Genomic DNA, 14,667 nt, shown 5'->3' on the forward strand with positions numbered 1-14,667 from the left:
AGCTATGCCACTCCAGAAAAACTATAAATAGAGCCCTCATTCTACACCAAAGGGACTCAAGTGAAGAGAGAGAAGAAGAAGAGGAGAAAGGAGATTCCTCACCTCCTCGACCACCGCCGTAGCTCTTCCTGCCGCCTGAAGACGCCGGAACTCTGCCGGATATTCGAGAGAATATCATAATTCTGCCCAACTTCCATGGGATGCTGAAATTCTTCCCAACTCCCTCCTGACGCCGAAACTCCGCCTAAGTGAAGCCGGAGTTCTCCTCTGCCACCAAAGACGTCGGACTTCTACCCGACGTCGGACCTTCACACTTCGCCAAGTTTCTACCCGATGCCGGACTTCTACCGGTTATCGGACTACGCTAGACGTCTACGCGAAGATGGAGTTCCTTCCATTATTGGACTTCTACCTGACGTCGTCTTTCTAATCTTCGTCGTCAGACAACAGTTCTTCTGACCTTCATCGCCAACCGACTACGGCCCTTCTGACTTACGTTGCCCGCCGACTACAGTCCTTTCGACCTCCGTCGCCAGCCGACTACGGTCCTCCTGACTTATGTCGCCCGCCGACTACAGTCTTTCCGACCTCCGTCGCCCGCCGACTACGGTCCTCCTGACTTACGTCGCCCGCCGACTACAGTCCTCCGTCGCCAGCTGACTACGGTCCTCCTGACCTACGTCGCCCGCCGACTGCAGTCCTTCTAACAAAGCAAATACGTCGATAGTAGCTCTTTGTATTTACATCATGTAATGTACTCCATAATATGTACATGAAGCTAAGGCCTTCTCCCAAGGAAGCGCCTCATTTGTAATCGACTGCAATACTAGTGGATTCATTCTGACTGGGCTAGGCCCCGTGGTTTTCCCCCTTTTTCAGGGGTTTTACACGTAAAAATCTTGGTGTCTCATAATTGCTAGACCCTCTCTCCTTATCTGATTGCGTGCCAGATTTTCGTACAATGCTAAGACGATAAACTTTATATTTCTCTACCGCCGCGAATACTCCTGGACGCGATAGTCTTAACCTTTATTTAGGCTTTCTATTATGTCTCGTTTATTTGTTAAGTGTGCGCTGGTGATTATCGAAGGTTTTCATCACCCTGGTGGAAGCAGGCAACAAAGAAGGGAATACAGAGAATTCTTAAACACACAACCAAATCGATACAACCAAAATGTAGTACATGGTATTCTGTTTTTCTTGTTTTTAGACTCTCCTATATATTACTATCGAGCTGTAGTGCTGTTTGCTCAAAATAGAACCCAAAAGACTAAAAGGCATTAGCGTACTGTTTTAATATAAAAAGGAAATTATAGTATTGGGTAGTAAATAAAGTGTTAGTTCTATAAGCAGTATTTGGGTAAGTTGTCCCTGCATATGCAAGATGCACAACATCAGAATTCCCCCACCTTAAAAGAGCTCGAGTCCAACGACAGGGTCACTGTGTTTGGTCAATTAGGAGGGTGATATGTGTAGAGATCATCTATGTTGAAGGTGGGCGAAGGCAATGTATTGCAATTAGCTGCAAGATCAACAGCATATGCACTATTGTTGATTCGTTTCAAGATGGAAACATGACCAATTTTTTGTTCGCCTAGTTTGGAATATGTGCCGGCGGGAAACAATCACATTTTCGACACACCATGATTAAATCACCGGGGTTAAATATCTTCTCACGGTGATGAGCATCAGCAGTGGCTTTGTATTTGGGCTTTGAATCGAAAATCTTGTTACGAACATTAGTTAGCATTTTTGTGAAGTGGTATGTGAAATCAATGGAAGCCTTATTTTGATATTTAGAAATAACAACAACATCCATTGTATGATTTGGCACCTTCGTGTAAATAAGACTGAAAGGCAACAACTAGTTAAGCAGTTAGTCATGGAATTGTAGGAAAATTCAGCTCAGCTTAACATTTCATCCCATAGTTTTCGGTTGTCTTGAACAAGGCAATGAAGCATATTGCCTAGAGTTCTGTTAATCACTTCGGTTTGACCATTCAATTGTGGGTGATATGTTGAACTCAAGTTGATATTACTGTGCAAGCGAAACCCTAAACTCACGTCAAAAATGGCTGATAAATTTGACATCTCTTTATGAGGTTAGACTCCTTGGGATGCCATGAAGATGAACAATTTTTTTGAAGAAAAGATGAGCAACATAGAGGGCATTAAAGGTTCAACAACAAACAATAAAGTAAGCCATTTTAAAAAGTCGATCAACAACAACCATAATGGAGAGCCCACGTTTGTTGTGAGGGAGACCCAAGACAAAATAAAGACTTAAGTATTCCCAAATAGTATCAGGTATGGGCAGCAAGAGGTACAAGCCAGTATTTTGAGTGATACCTTTATAACTCTAGCATACTGGACAACGTTCGACAAAACGAGTCATTTCATTGCGGAGGTGGCCAGAAAAATTACTATTGCAGCAGAGTCATTTCAGTTGAGGTTGAGTTAGTGGCACATTAGTAGTAGCTAAAATTATCTTAGTAGATTCAGGTCCATGATAAAAAAAATGTCGATGGAGGGTGTTCACTGGAAGAAAACATATCATTAGCGACAAAAAATTTAGAGACCAAAGTAAAATGGTCGCTAAAAGTATGTTTTAGCGACCAATGATGATAAAGACCTCTAAGTAAACATGAAACATTAGCTACCAAAGAAGAGAATTGGTTGCTAATTCTATCTATAGTTTGGAAAAAAAATTTAACTTTTTATTGAAAAATTTATATTTAAATATTATGACAAAAATAATTTCAAAATACTAATACAGATGTGTCAAACATTTATTCATATTTGCATATATTTTATTTTCATAGATATAAATTATAATTTATAACTTAAAATTATGAATTGATAAATGAAAATTAACCATGAAAATTTTTTAAATAAAAGATCTAATAATTTATGCTTAAACAATATAAAATTTATTTCCCTTATAATATATCAAATGTAACTCATTTATCACCTCTCTCTCAATGCTATGCCCGTAGATCGCATTTCATGTTATAAGATTTTAGCGACCGACTCTCCATTACTAAAAATATAAGATTTTTGCAGCATTTTTTTATACCAGTTTTAAAATTGGAGCTATAAATTGATATAAACAGCAGTTTTAACCGCTACTAAAAAAATTATTTAAAACTTAATTTTTTAATAGTGATTTATAGAAGCGGTTTGTCGCCGTTATTCTTTGTGCCCTAGCTCTCGCTCGACTATGTTCCGCGTTCGTCTCCCTGCGGCCATATAATCCACCGGGAAGTAACAGAGATTGTCGACGACGAGGCAGTGAAGGCAATTAGGGTGAATCATGAGATGGTCGAGATGATGTCATGTTGCCGCTTGGAGTTTCGTCTCTGGTCTCATTTTTTTTTTCCTCATTTTTCCCATTTCGGAGAGGATTGTTAGTGAGGAACTGGGAGTTCTCACTGCTCTGCTTCTTTTAGTCGGCTAGGTCTTCATGATCCAGTAGAATCAGAGATCTTTGTTTGGCTGTGGGTTTAGATCCGGTGAGGCTTCTACGGTTCGCTGAATACTTCTTTGAAGTAATGTGCCTAGCTTTCGGTTTGCAATGAAAATATTTTCAGTTTGCATTTTGAATTCGGAGCACGAATCAAAACGCTTGTGTAACAGAAACATTTCTTGTCTTGTTCTGTTGCTAATTTATGATTTATTGTGAGTTATGAATTTAGATGATTATTGCGCTTATTTTTGGAGCAGATTAGCAAAGGAGCATTTGGCTCCGCTCTTATCGTGAAGCACAAGGTGGAAAAGAAAAAGTAAGTAGAGAGGCGGCTCACTTGTATTTGGCTTGTGCTTTATCCATGGCATTGCTTTAGCTTTGGTGGGGTTTTTATTATTTTTTCTTGATTTGCTTAGGTATGTCCTGAAGAAATCAGACTTGCTCGGTAGATAGATAGGAACCGCAGGTTTGCATATCTGGAGGTAAAATCTTTGCTGTTGTGCACAGTTGATAAATGCATAGATTTCTATGCTTTGTAATGAGAACAATGCTCTTACAGCCATTGCATATAGATGTTATTTTTCTAAATTCATTACATGAAAATATATTTAAATTTTTATTTTTCCATGCTTATAGATGTTATTTTTCTGAATTCATTCATGTTGCGATAATACTTGATGAGCTGAATTTTAGCTTTGAGAGCAATATTTACTACTTGTAATAATGTCCACATCGAGCTCAATTCTAATTTTTCTTGAATGGCATCTCCAACCTCATGCTTGTTGCCATCAGCCAATCTCGCCCAGCCTCAGGCTTTGATACCAAAATTGATGTAGCAGGCAACAAAGAAGGGAATACAGAGAACTCTTAAACACAAAACAAAAACGATAAAACCAAAATTTAGCATATGGTATTCTACTTTTCTTGTTTTTAGACTCATATATATTACTATCAAAAGGGTTTGTGCTGCTTACTAAAAATAGAACCCAAAAGACTACAAAGGCGTGAGTGTACTGGAATAAAAGAAAAATGAAATTATAGTAATTGGCAGTAAATAAAGTGTCAATTAACCATAAAAAAAAAATGTCAATTAACCAGTATTTGGGTAATTTGTCCTTGCATATGCAAGTGCATCACATCACATCAGAAAATCAACAAGTAATATTTTTGATATAGTAGATTGTTGGTTCCTATTTTTAAAAATAAAAGTGTTGCATAAAAGTGCACAAAATTATAGAGGAATTAAGTTAATATATCATATTGTTAGGATTTGGCCCAGAATTATGTTTGTATTTTCAATTAAACTTTCTTTAGGTTCTTGTGTAGCTTTTGTGTTGCCAATAGAGTCTAAAAATAGGTGCTATAGTCTATAATAAAAGGAAAGCAAATAAGCCAAACAATAAATATTAGTTCTGATTTCATCTCTCTCTACCCTCCCTCTCTCCCTCTATATTTAAGAAATGACATATCTTCCTCTAAGATCCAACAAGTGATATCAGAGCCTGGTAGAGGCGATCTTAAGGAAGGAGAAAGGTGTTCTTGAGGTGAATCAAGAAAGAGAGGACGTAGTCACTATCGGTGCTACTGTTGGCCGTGCTCAGGCAGATTTGTTCGTGTAAGGCGGACAAGAGGCTGGAGAGCGTATTCGAAATGGAGCACAAATGTGGGCTACACGTCTGGGAGTTTGGCTCGGTATCGGGTCGCATTGGAAGGCTTCGGGCGGGTTGCGTGGGTTGCACGAGCAGGACGGGCGAGCGAAGGTGAGCTTAAGCATTGGCGCAGGGCAGACGCGCACTGGGACTGTGCGGACGTGTGGGTGTCACAATTCAGAGCAATTTTTACCGCATGTCAGAGCAAGGGATGCGCTCGTGTGGGATAGGAGCGTGCGAGGCGTTGTGCGGACGTGTGGGTACAAGGCGCGTCGGTCTAAAGACTATGCAGGGCTCGGAGTCGGTGACTGTGCTTGAGTTGGGAAGAATGTGCAGGGCATGTAGTGCACAAGGGATCACGCGGGGCTCGGGTCACGTGCAAACGAGCAGAAGAAGGGAGGTCGTGGCAGTTGGGCGTACTGCAGGCTTCTTCACGCTGAAGCAGAGCACATGGCTGTTTAAGTGAACGAAGGAGGGAGACGAGGCCTGGAGGCGCGGGTGGATACGCGCAGAGTGGCCTTGATTGGAAGAACGAGATTAGATTGGGCCTGAGGCTGGGCGAGAGAGCGGAGCTGGGGTTGCAGGTCTGCAGTTGGGCCAAAGGGCATGGTTGTGGGCCTAAGGCTAACAAAGGGGTTTTCGCGACCTAGGAGTCAAACCAGGTGAGAGGAGAGGCTGGAAAGGAGACGAGAATGGGAGAGCAAGACTAAACCGATCACAGAGGTCTTGTGGCCTGGAGGAAGATATCGTGAAATCTAGGGGGCTTCTTGTGTGCATTCCCTGCAATTGATAGATCTTATCCATCGAATCAGAGGAGAAGATTGCAGAGGCTTTGCTTGTGCGAGAAATCGAATCTAGGGATTCAATTTTGATTAGGAGGTGGATTTCGGTCCATAGAAGTAGTTCTTAGTAGAACCAGGTGGAGCATTGGCTCTCTGTCCAGAGGCAAGAAAGTTGCTTGGAGATGCAACTGTGAAGGGACTCATGAGTGTATTCAAGAAACTTAGCTGTGATTACAAATTTGAGAGATGGATGAATTGATTCAGCTGTTAAGTAAACTCTAGACCAAGGTGGAGATTGTTAGGATTTAATCTAGACTTATGTTTGTATTTTTAGTTATACTTTCTTTAGGTTCTTGTGTAGCTTTTATGTTACCATTAAAGTCTAAAAATAAGTGTTATAGTCTGTAATAAGCGGCAGAGCTAATAAGTCAAGCAATAAATATTAGTTCTGATTTCATCTCTCTCTTCCCTCCCTCTCTCCTTCTACATTCAAGAAAGCACATATCTTCCTCCAAGATCCAACACATATATTAAAATTATGAGAGAAAATATTTGAGCATAAGTTACCAAGTGATACTAATTTTTCTCAAAATGAATTTGGATTCATGTCGACTGTTGATTATGTATGTTATGGAAGCTATACATTTATTGAGAGATTTGATGGAGAAGTAAAGAGAAAAGTGGATCTACATATATATTTATTAATTTAGAGAAAGCATTATGATAAAGTTCCAAGAGAAATGCTTTGGAGAGTTCTAGAAAATAAAGGAGCTAATAATGCTTATATAGGAGTTATTAGTTATATTCTAACATAAGGTGGTTTGACTAAGTATTTTCCTATTTTAGTCAGTCGATTACATCTTGGATTAGCTTTAAGCCCATATCTTTTTTGCTTTAGTCATGAATGTTCTTAATAGATATTTGTAAAAGGAAGTACCCTAGTGTATGCTTTTTGTAGAAGATATTCTTCTTATTGATAAGACTAGAGAGAGAATTGAAGAAAAACTCGAATTATCGAGGTTAACATTGAAGTTTAAAGGTTTTCATTTGAGTAGAACTAAAATTGAATATATGGAATGTAATTTTAGTAGTAATAGATTCAATAGGGATATTTTGACTTTGGGTGATAAAGTCATTAAAAAGAGCATATGTTTTAGATATCCTGAGTTTATTGTTCAAAGTGATGGTGAAATAATTGAGATATTACAATCCAGGTTACTTTTGGAGAGCTATGGACTACTGTGCTGGAATTTCATGGAGGGATATTACAATCCGACAATGATGAGCTAGGCCATTCCCCTTTATTGCCATGGATGGCCTACTTGGCAACCTGGCTTGAAATCTATCTTGATGTTGGCTGCTGGAGGTTCTGTGAAGGCCTTTCTCCTATGCTGTTGCAACGTTATGCTCTAGATCTTAGGCTACCTGATCCTCCGGCGCGGTTTTCGTGAGCTTATCACTGATCTTATGATGTTTTGGGGTTTTGGTCTTTTTTCTTTCTGAGTCCTTATGATTGTAATATCCTCCACTTGATGCTCCTTTTTTTGGCAAGCTGGTTGGATATCTTTTGTTGGCTGATGCTTTAATTTTCTCTTCACAGGTTTACTTGTAATTTTTCGTTCATTCTAATATATGGGCTTTCTGCCCCGGGTTTACCCAAAAAAAAAAAAATTGAGATATTAGTAGTAGAATTCATGTTTGATCGTTGAAATGGAGGAATGCTTTGGACTAGTTGTGTGATTGAAAAATACCCCTCAAATTTAAGGGAAAATTCTATAAGATGGTGGTGAGACATGCAATGATTTTTAGCGTAGAATGTTGGCCATTAAAAGAGAAGCATAAAATTAAGTTATGTGTTGTAGAGATGAGAATGCTCAGGTGGTTGAGTGGCTTTACTCTTAGAGACAAAATGCGAAATAAGTATATACGTGAAATAGTTGGAGTAGCTCCAGTGGTAGATAATATTAGAGAAAATCGCATTACATAGTTTGATCATAAAAAATGTCGGCCTTCCGATGACTTGGTTCAAAGAGCAGATGTATTAGATCCGAGATATGTTCAGAATAAATGGAGATAGACATAAAAAGGCTTGATTAAAAATTATTAGAAATGATAGTTTTTAATTAGATATAAAAGAGAATTTGACTCTTAATAGATAATGGAGAAAAAGAATTCATGTAACCAATCCTACCTAGTGGGATACAAACTTGATGATGTTGTTGTTGTCATATATATATAAATATTAAAGAAAAAAAGGGGGCTTGCAACATTCTTAATAGTTAAAAAAAAATATGGGGCATTGTCCAATCATCAACCCCAAAAAGCTTAAGAGACTTGAATACAAGATGTCTTATTTACTTGTCCTTTCATTTGAAGTGAAAGATGGAAATAAAATTTAAATGATAATTTGTACAAATCCCTTACAATAAGAAGATTAGTTCAAGCTCAAACGAATTTTTTTTTATGGCCTAAAAAACAAACTTAAGCGAACCAGCCTTGAGAAGATTCTTTGATCGAGTCGGACTATCTCAAATCTAACCATTCAATGCTCTCTACATAGATGACAACATTATTTTTCATTTGAAATAATGGGATAGATTTTAATCTAATCATTCTACAATCCATAGAAAGGCAGCTGGTAATCGTAGTAAAATCGGGAGAAGACCGAAATCACAAATCCATAGAAAGTCATGTGAACTAATTTACACTAAAGCTTTCCTTCGAAGCAAGACCAACAAGTAAAGACAGGTGTTATTCTCACATCTCATTATCTAATAATTCTCAATCAACCATATTATTTAAATTTTCATATTAATATATTTAATATTTTCTTAAAAAAATAAATTAATATGAAAATAAAAAAAATATATTTATATAAATTATAAAATTATTCTTCTCTTCAAAATCTTGACACGTAATTATGCATAAGTTTTATAAATATATATAAAAAGGATTTAATAGCCACGTAATTGACCATAAAGAATAATATCGTCCTGAAATGCCGCCTTAAAAGTTGCCGAGGAAGAAAGGCAAGCCCCCCCATCCTTTATTCCCACACGCATCCTCCCAACTAGCTTAGATACCCGAACAAGACACAATAATATATAAATAAATCATTAAATACTGAGAGGGAGAAGGGGAAAAATAAAATAAACTCAAATTTGGTATTCATTCGTTCATACCTGAATTTGAAGATCTCCGGCGTCCAATATGGGCTCTGCGGCGGCCCTGCTGCCTACTCCAGCATGGCAGCATCAGCCTTCTTCTTCTTCCCGCCGATCCTCCATAAGCCGTCGCCGCATCCATCCCGGTCGGCGTTCCATTTTTCCGGTGAGCAAACGCCTTCGATCTGATCTTACCAAGTTTTGTTCATATAACCGACCCCCTTTAATATAAAATTTATAATTTATTTCAGGTTGCTCGGCTGTTCGGACCGGCCATCTTCGAGGCCTCCAAGCTCAAGGTTATGTTTCTTGGAGTGGACGATCGGAAGCATCCGGAGAAGCTTCCACGCACCTATACTCTCACCCACAGCGACGTCACAGCCCGTCTAACCCTTGCAATCTCCCAATCCATCAACCGGGCACAGGTAACTTTCTTAATCTTCATTATTTTAGGTTCATTTTAGAATTTAGGGGTGAATACTTCGTTCACAAATGATTTTTTTTTCTTAATTTAAATTTGATCTCAAATGTAAAATTTGATAAATTCTGCAAATGCCGAAATTTAAACAAGTCAAAGCTATAATAATACTAAGGATTTAATAATAAATTAGTGTTCAATAAATTACAGATTATAATCGGAAATTCCAAGTGTTGCAGCTGCAGGGATGGTACCACAAGCTGCAGAGGGATGAAGTGGTAGCCGAATGGAGGAAGGTTCGAGGAAAGATGTCGCTCCACGTCCACTGCCACATCAGCGGCGGCCACTTCCTCTTGGACCTCGTCGCCAATCTACGCCACCACATCTTCTCCAGAGAACTTCCGGTGGTCCTCAAGGCCTTCGTCCACGGGGACGGCGGGCTCTTCAGGACCTACCCGGATCTCGAGGACGCCCTGGTATGGGTCTACTTCCACTCCAACTCCCCCGACCTCCACAGCGTCGAGTGCTGGGGCCCACTCCGTCAGGCGGCGGAGATCGGACGGCCGGAAAAGCCGGCTTCGGATGACTTCGGCGAGGTCGACAAGAGTTGGCCGACGCCGCACCAGCGCTGCCAGACTGACTGCGACTGCTGCTTCCCGCTGCATACTTTGATTCCGTGGCCAACCGCCCAGATGAAGGCTGGCGAGCCGCAATAGGAGCTCTCCATACCGACACGTGTCACCATTTATAGTATTATTTATTAGAAAAATTTGATTGAATGCATTATATGGATAGCATAGGGATTCTAAATATGTACATATACAAATGTTTATTCAGCTTATAGCTAAGGCTTCGATTAAAATAATTTTTTAGTATAAAATTAAAATTTTATACTAAAAAATATAATTAGGCTCTAAGTCTTTACTCTTAATATGGATGCTATCAGAATTTTATACAGAAGATAAATTTTAAATGATTTTTTTGTTTCAGTTTCTGCATATTTACAATTTACCGCATGGCTAAAATAAGAGAGAGAGAGAGAGAGAGAGAGTCGTGGTTGGTTTCAACTCTCTCAAGTGCACATTCTTGAAGTCTCCGGTTAAATCGGGGAGCTTGCACGCATGAGAATGAATGATTCATGAGAAGGTTGAGAAGCGTACGTTTTCTCCACCATATGGGCCCCGCATAACCAACCAATCTTTGTCGAGTACTCCGACCGACCTTCTGACCGTATGCCTCGTCTTCATCAGGTATTCACGGAAGGTCGTAAGTTTGTTTGATGATACAACAATTCCTGTAGCCGTGTAGCGTTGCCTTACCCAATCAATAAAGAATTATTTCATTTGTTAATCCAAAGACTTATTAGCAAACCCTAGTTTCATCAGTCTACTCTCCTTCCCAAGTAAGTCAAGACATAATTTGGGCTATCAATTTTACAATAAAAAGGAGCAGGATGAACTTAGCTCATTTTGATCTATTGATTGAGAACTTTAATTATCAATAAAGAAGTCTTGGAATAGAAGCTTATGTATATAATATGTATGTATGAGTTTATCTTAATTGACTCAAAAGTTCGAAAAAAGGATTATAATGACAACCTCTTAATAGCCATAAATTCTTTTTTGAAACAAGTCGTCGCACCTATTTAACCCTAAACACTCAATGACCATGAAGAGGTGCGAAAGATAGAATAAAATCATAATAAGAAGGGTATTGACGGGACCGGTAACATGAAAAACCACTACAGGAAAACAGCTCATTTCCGGCGGAAAAAAATTCGCCACAAATTCTGGCGGTTTTTCAGGCGGAGTACCGACGCAAAATTTCCGGTGTATTTTCCGACGTTTTTCCGGCTGATTTTTTGATTCAACTTCCGGCGAATTTATTTCAGACAGGAAAACAGCTAATTTCCGGCGGATTTTCCAGCGGAAATAAAATCGACAGAATTTCCGGCGGACTTTCCGGCGGAATTTTCGACGAATTTCCGATAAAATTAAATAAATTTAAAATTACTATTAAAAATATTTATCTGAAGTAAAATACAGGTAAGTAAAAAAAACGGAGTGCAGTAGTTATAAAAAACAGTGAAGTAAAATACAGGGAAGTAAAATAATTTACCTTATGTTGTTAACTCATCATTTGTTGATTCACTTTCATCAGATGATACACTCCTAGCACAATCAGATTCATCATCACTTTCCTCTATGTTTAGATCTACCTCCTCTAAACTATGATTTTGTATTTTCCAAACAATATGGACAAGCTAACTTGCCTGAAGTGTTCCAACCTGAGAGCATACCATATGCAGGAAAGTCACCAATTGTCCAAAGTAATGCTGCTCTTAGTGTAAAATTCTGTTTGGTGGAGATATCATATGTACTTACTCCTTCTTCCCATAATAAACTTAAATCATCAATCAGAGGTTGTAAGAATACGTCAATCTTTAATTTTGGATTATGTGGCCCTGGAATTATAAGTGACAAAAACATATAAGGAGTAGTCATACATAACTCTGGAGGAAGATTGTAAGGAGTGAGTATCACAGGCCAACATGAGTACGGTGTAGCCGACTGACTGAATGGAGTAAAACCATCTGCGCATAAACCTAATCTGACATTTCTTGGTTCTGCGGCGAATGTGGGATGTGTACGATCAAAGTGCTTCCAAGCCTCTGCTTCTGATGGATGTGTGATAACACCTTCTTGTGGAATGCGATCATTATGCCATCTCATATGTGCAGCAGATCTCATGGATGCATATAGCCGTTGTAGTCTTGGAATTATTGGAAAGTAGAACATCTTACTAACAGACACATCCTTCTGCTTTCTTCTATTTCTAGATTTGGGTTTAAATCTTGGTGCATTGCAATGACGGCATACAGTTTCTGCAATATCTTCTTTAAAGTATAGCATGCATCCATTGACACAACAATCTATCTTTGTGTATGTCAAACCAAGTTTCGAAACTAACTTCTTTGTCCGATATAGATCTGTAGGAATTAAATTATCTGTCGGATTGGTTTCCTTAAGCAGCCCAATGAATTGATTAAAACATTCACGAGCAACATTATATTCAGCCTTGATGCTTAACATCTTCACAGCAACAGATAGTTCTGAGTGAGTCGTGCACCCTTTCCAGATTGGTTGTTGTGCAGCATGCAATAAATCATAAAAATTTTGTGCCTCCGTATTCGGTAACTCTTCATAAATTCCAGTTGCATCATGAACTAATTCCTCAAGATTTGGACGGATATTTTCAGCCTCAGCAACATTACTACTTGTAGAAGGACCGCATTGATAATCAAATTGTGGCTCATACTCACCATGACAAGTCCAATACCAATACCGTGGCATAAATCCTCTGCGATACAGATCAACAGTTACGTCATCTGGTTCTAGGATCACTAGATTTTTGTGTTTAGAACATGGACATCGAAACTTTCCTTCAGATATAAAGATCGGCAGCTGTTTCGCTTGCTGAATGAAAAAGTTCACCCCATTGATGAATTCATCTGTTAATGTCTTCCGACTTTGAGATAATCGGTTATACATCCAACTTCGTTGATTTCTAATATCCATAACCTATAAATAAGAGTAAAAAATTAATGGATTTATATATTTCTAATATCCATAACCTAAAATTATGTTACACTTATTAATGAATTGATTGCTCAAAGTCACAATCCCCTCACTAAGTCTACTAACCACTAAAGCAAAAAGATATGGAGTAATGCTGATTTCCATAATCCAACTTTACCTTCAACTCCCTCTCTAGTCTTATCAACAAGAAGAATATCATTAACCAAAAGCATGCACCAAGGTATATCCTAAAGCAAATGTCTAGTGATAACATCCATGACTAAAGCAAAAAGATATGGACTTAAGTTTACCTTCAACTCCCTCTCTAGTCTTATCAACAAGAAGAATACCATCAACAAAAAGCATGCACCAAGGTATATCCTATAGCAAATGTCTAGTGATAACATCCATGACTAAAGCAAAAAAAAAGAAAAAAAAAAAAAAAAAAAATGCAATACCGATTGAGAGAGGGAGATGCTCGGCGGCGCGCGACAAGGAGAGAGGGAGATGCTCGGCGAAGTCTGGTGACCGTTGGCGGCGAAGTTCGGTGACCGTCGGCGACGTCAATCTTCGGCGAGCAACGAACGGCGACGGGCGAAGGAGGCGAGGTGAGAGAGAGTAGCGAAAAGAATGACGGCCTAGAGGGCTCCGATTCGCATTTTAGGGCTTTTAGCGGCGGACTTTCCGGAGGAACGTCCGCCGGTAATGTTACCGTCGGACAATGCGCCGGAACGTTTTCGTTGAGTTTAAATAAGCCGGCGCATAATCCGCTGGAACGTTTTCGTTAAGTTTAAAAGAAAGTTTCCGCCGTAATCTGCGTTGGAAATAATCCAGAGCCCTTTTCACCGGCGTTATTTCCGGCGCAATGGACGCCGGTAAATTTCCGGCGTCGGTTCCGCCGGAAATAACGCCGTAAACTTTACGTCGCATCATTCCGCCGGAACCTGCGCCGTCAATGCCGGCGCAAAAAAATCCGCCGAAAATTCCGACGGTAATCACGTGTTTTCCCGTAGTGACTGTACTGGCGGACTAAGTCCGACGGAAATATTTCCGGCGGCTTATTTTGGGCCGGTATAATTTTTCCGACGCGCGTATAAACCGGCGGAAAAAAATCCGGCGAAAATCTGTCGGAAATACCCGATTTTCCTGTAGTGAACTAGTTCCTCAAATAAAAACATGTAATGAAATCACAATGGGGTTTCGTTAAGAAAGGGCATCATCAAAAAGCCCTTCACGAAAGTCAACAAGCAAGCAGAGGAACGTGTTATTTTTTATATTATTTAAAATTTTAAGCATTGCATAATACAATTTTAGAGGTTAGATATATAAATAGAATAATTTTAGATGTTATATTTAAACTCTCATTATCATTGTACAAATTTGTAACATATAAAACAAAATTCAATTTCTCCAATCATAAGTAATTCTTGACTTTAACCATCACCTAGAGTGCTAGTAAGTTGACTAAGCCAAGTACAAATGAAGAATAGAAAATATGAAGAGAGAATCAAATATATCATTACAACTTTTGAAAAGCATTTCAATGCTATTCCACCAAATAACTATCAGCTATTTAGTAATCTACTAATCAAGGCAAGTTACAACTACTA

At 38.9% G+C, this 14,667-nt stretch overlaps 1 protein-coding gene and 1 long non-coding RNA gene across 3 annotated transcripts; both read left to right on the plus strand.

The window, feature by feature from the left end:
* The first annotated feature begins 2,922 nt into the window (after positions 1–2,922).
* On the plus strand, positions 2,923–7,568 carry LOC110102082. 2 transcript variants are annotated; one of them, XR_003700153.1, is made up of 4 exons: positions 2,923–3,512; positions 3,724–3,782; positions 3,883–3,948; positions 7,112–7,568. It is a non-coding gene; the product is annotated as an uncharacterized LOC110102082 (long non-coding RNA). The 2 variants fall into 2 exon arrangements; XR_002303770.2 differs by having other exon boundaries at positions 2,924–3,782.
* Positions 7,569–8,828: 1,260 nt separating this feature from the next.
* On the plus strand, positions 8,829–10,829 carry LOC110102081 (protein STAY-GREEN homolog, chloroplastic). Its single transcript, XM_020830257.2, has 3 exons — positions 8,829–9,227; positions 9,313–9,486; positions 9,719–10,829. Exons 1-3 carry the CDS (start codon positions 9,108–9,110, stop codon positions 10,193–10,195), a joined length of 771 nt encoding a protein of 256 aa, XP_020685916.1. The 5' UTR covers positions 8,829–9,107; the 3' UTR covers positions 10,196–10,829.
* The last annotated feature ends 3,838 nt before the right edge of the window (positions 10,830–14,667 follow it).

This window comes from Dendrobium catenatum, unplaced genomic scaffold, assembly GCF_001605985.2.
Source record: "Dendrobium catenatum unplaced genomic scaffold, ASM160598v2 fragScaff_scaffold_243, whole genome shotgun sequence".
NCBI classification, from domain to species: domain Eukaryota; kingdom Viridiplantae; phylum Streptophyta; class Magnoliopsida; order Asparagales; family Orchidaceae; genus Dendrobium; species Dendrobium catenatum.

Bases quoted from the DNA above. Each gene is read 5' to 3' on its own strand.
- LOC110102081 (XM_020830257.2), top strand. From the start codon at position 9,108: ATGGGCTCTGCGGCGGCCCTGCTGCCTACTCCAGCATGGCAGCATCAG. The intron at 9,228-9,312 runs GTGAGCAAACGC...AATTTATTTCAG, and splicing joins GTCGGCGTTCCATTTTTCCG to GTTGCTCGGCTGTTCGGACC. The intron at 9,487-9,718 runs GTAACTTTCTTA...CAAGTGTTGCAG, and splicing joins AATCCATCAACCGGGCACAG to CTGCAGGGATGGTACCACAA.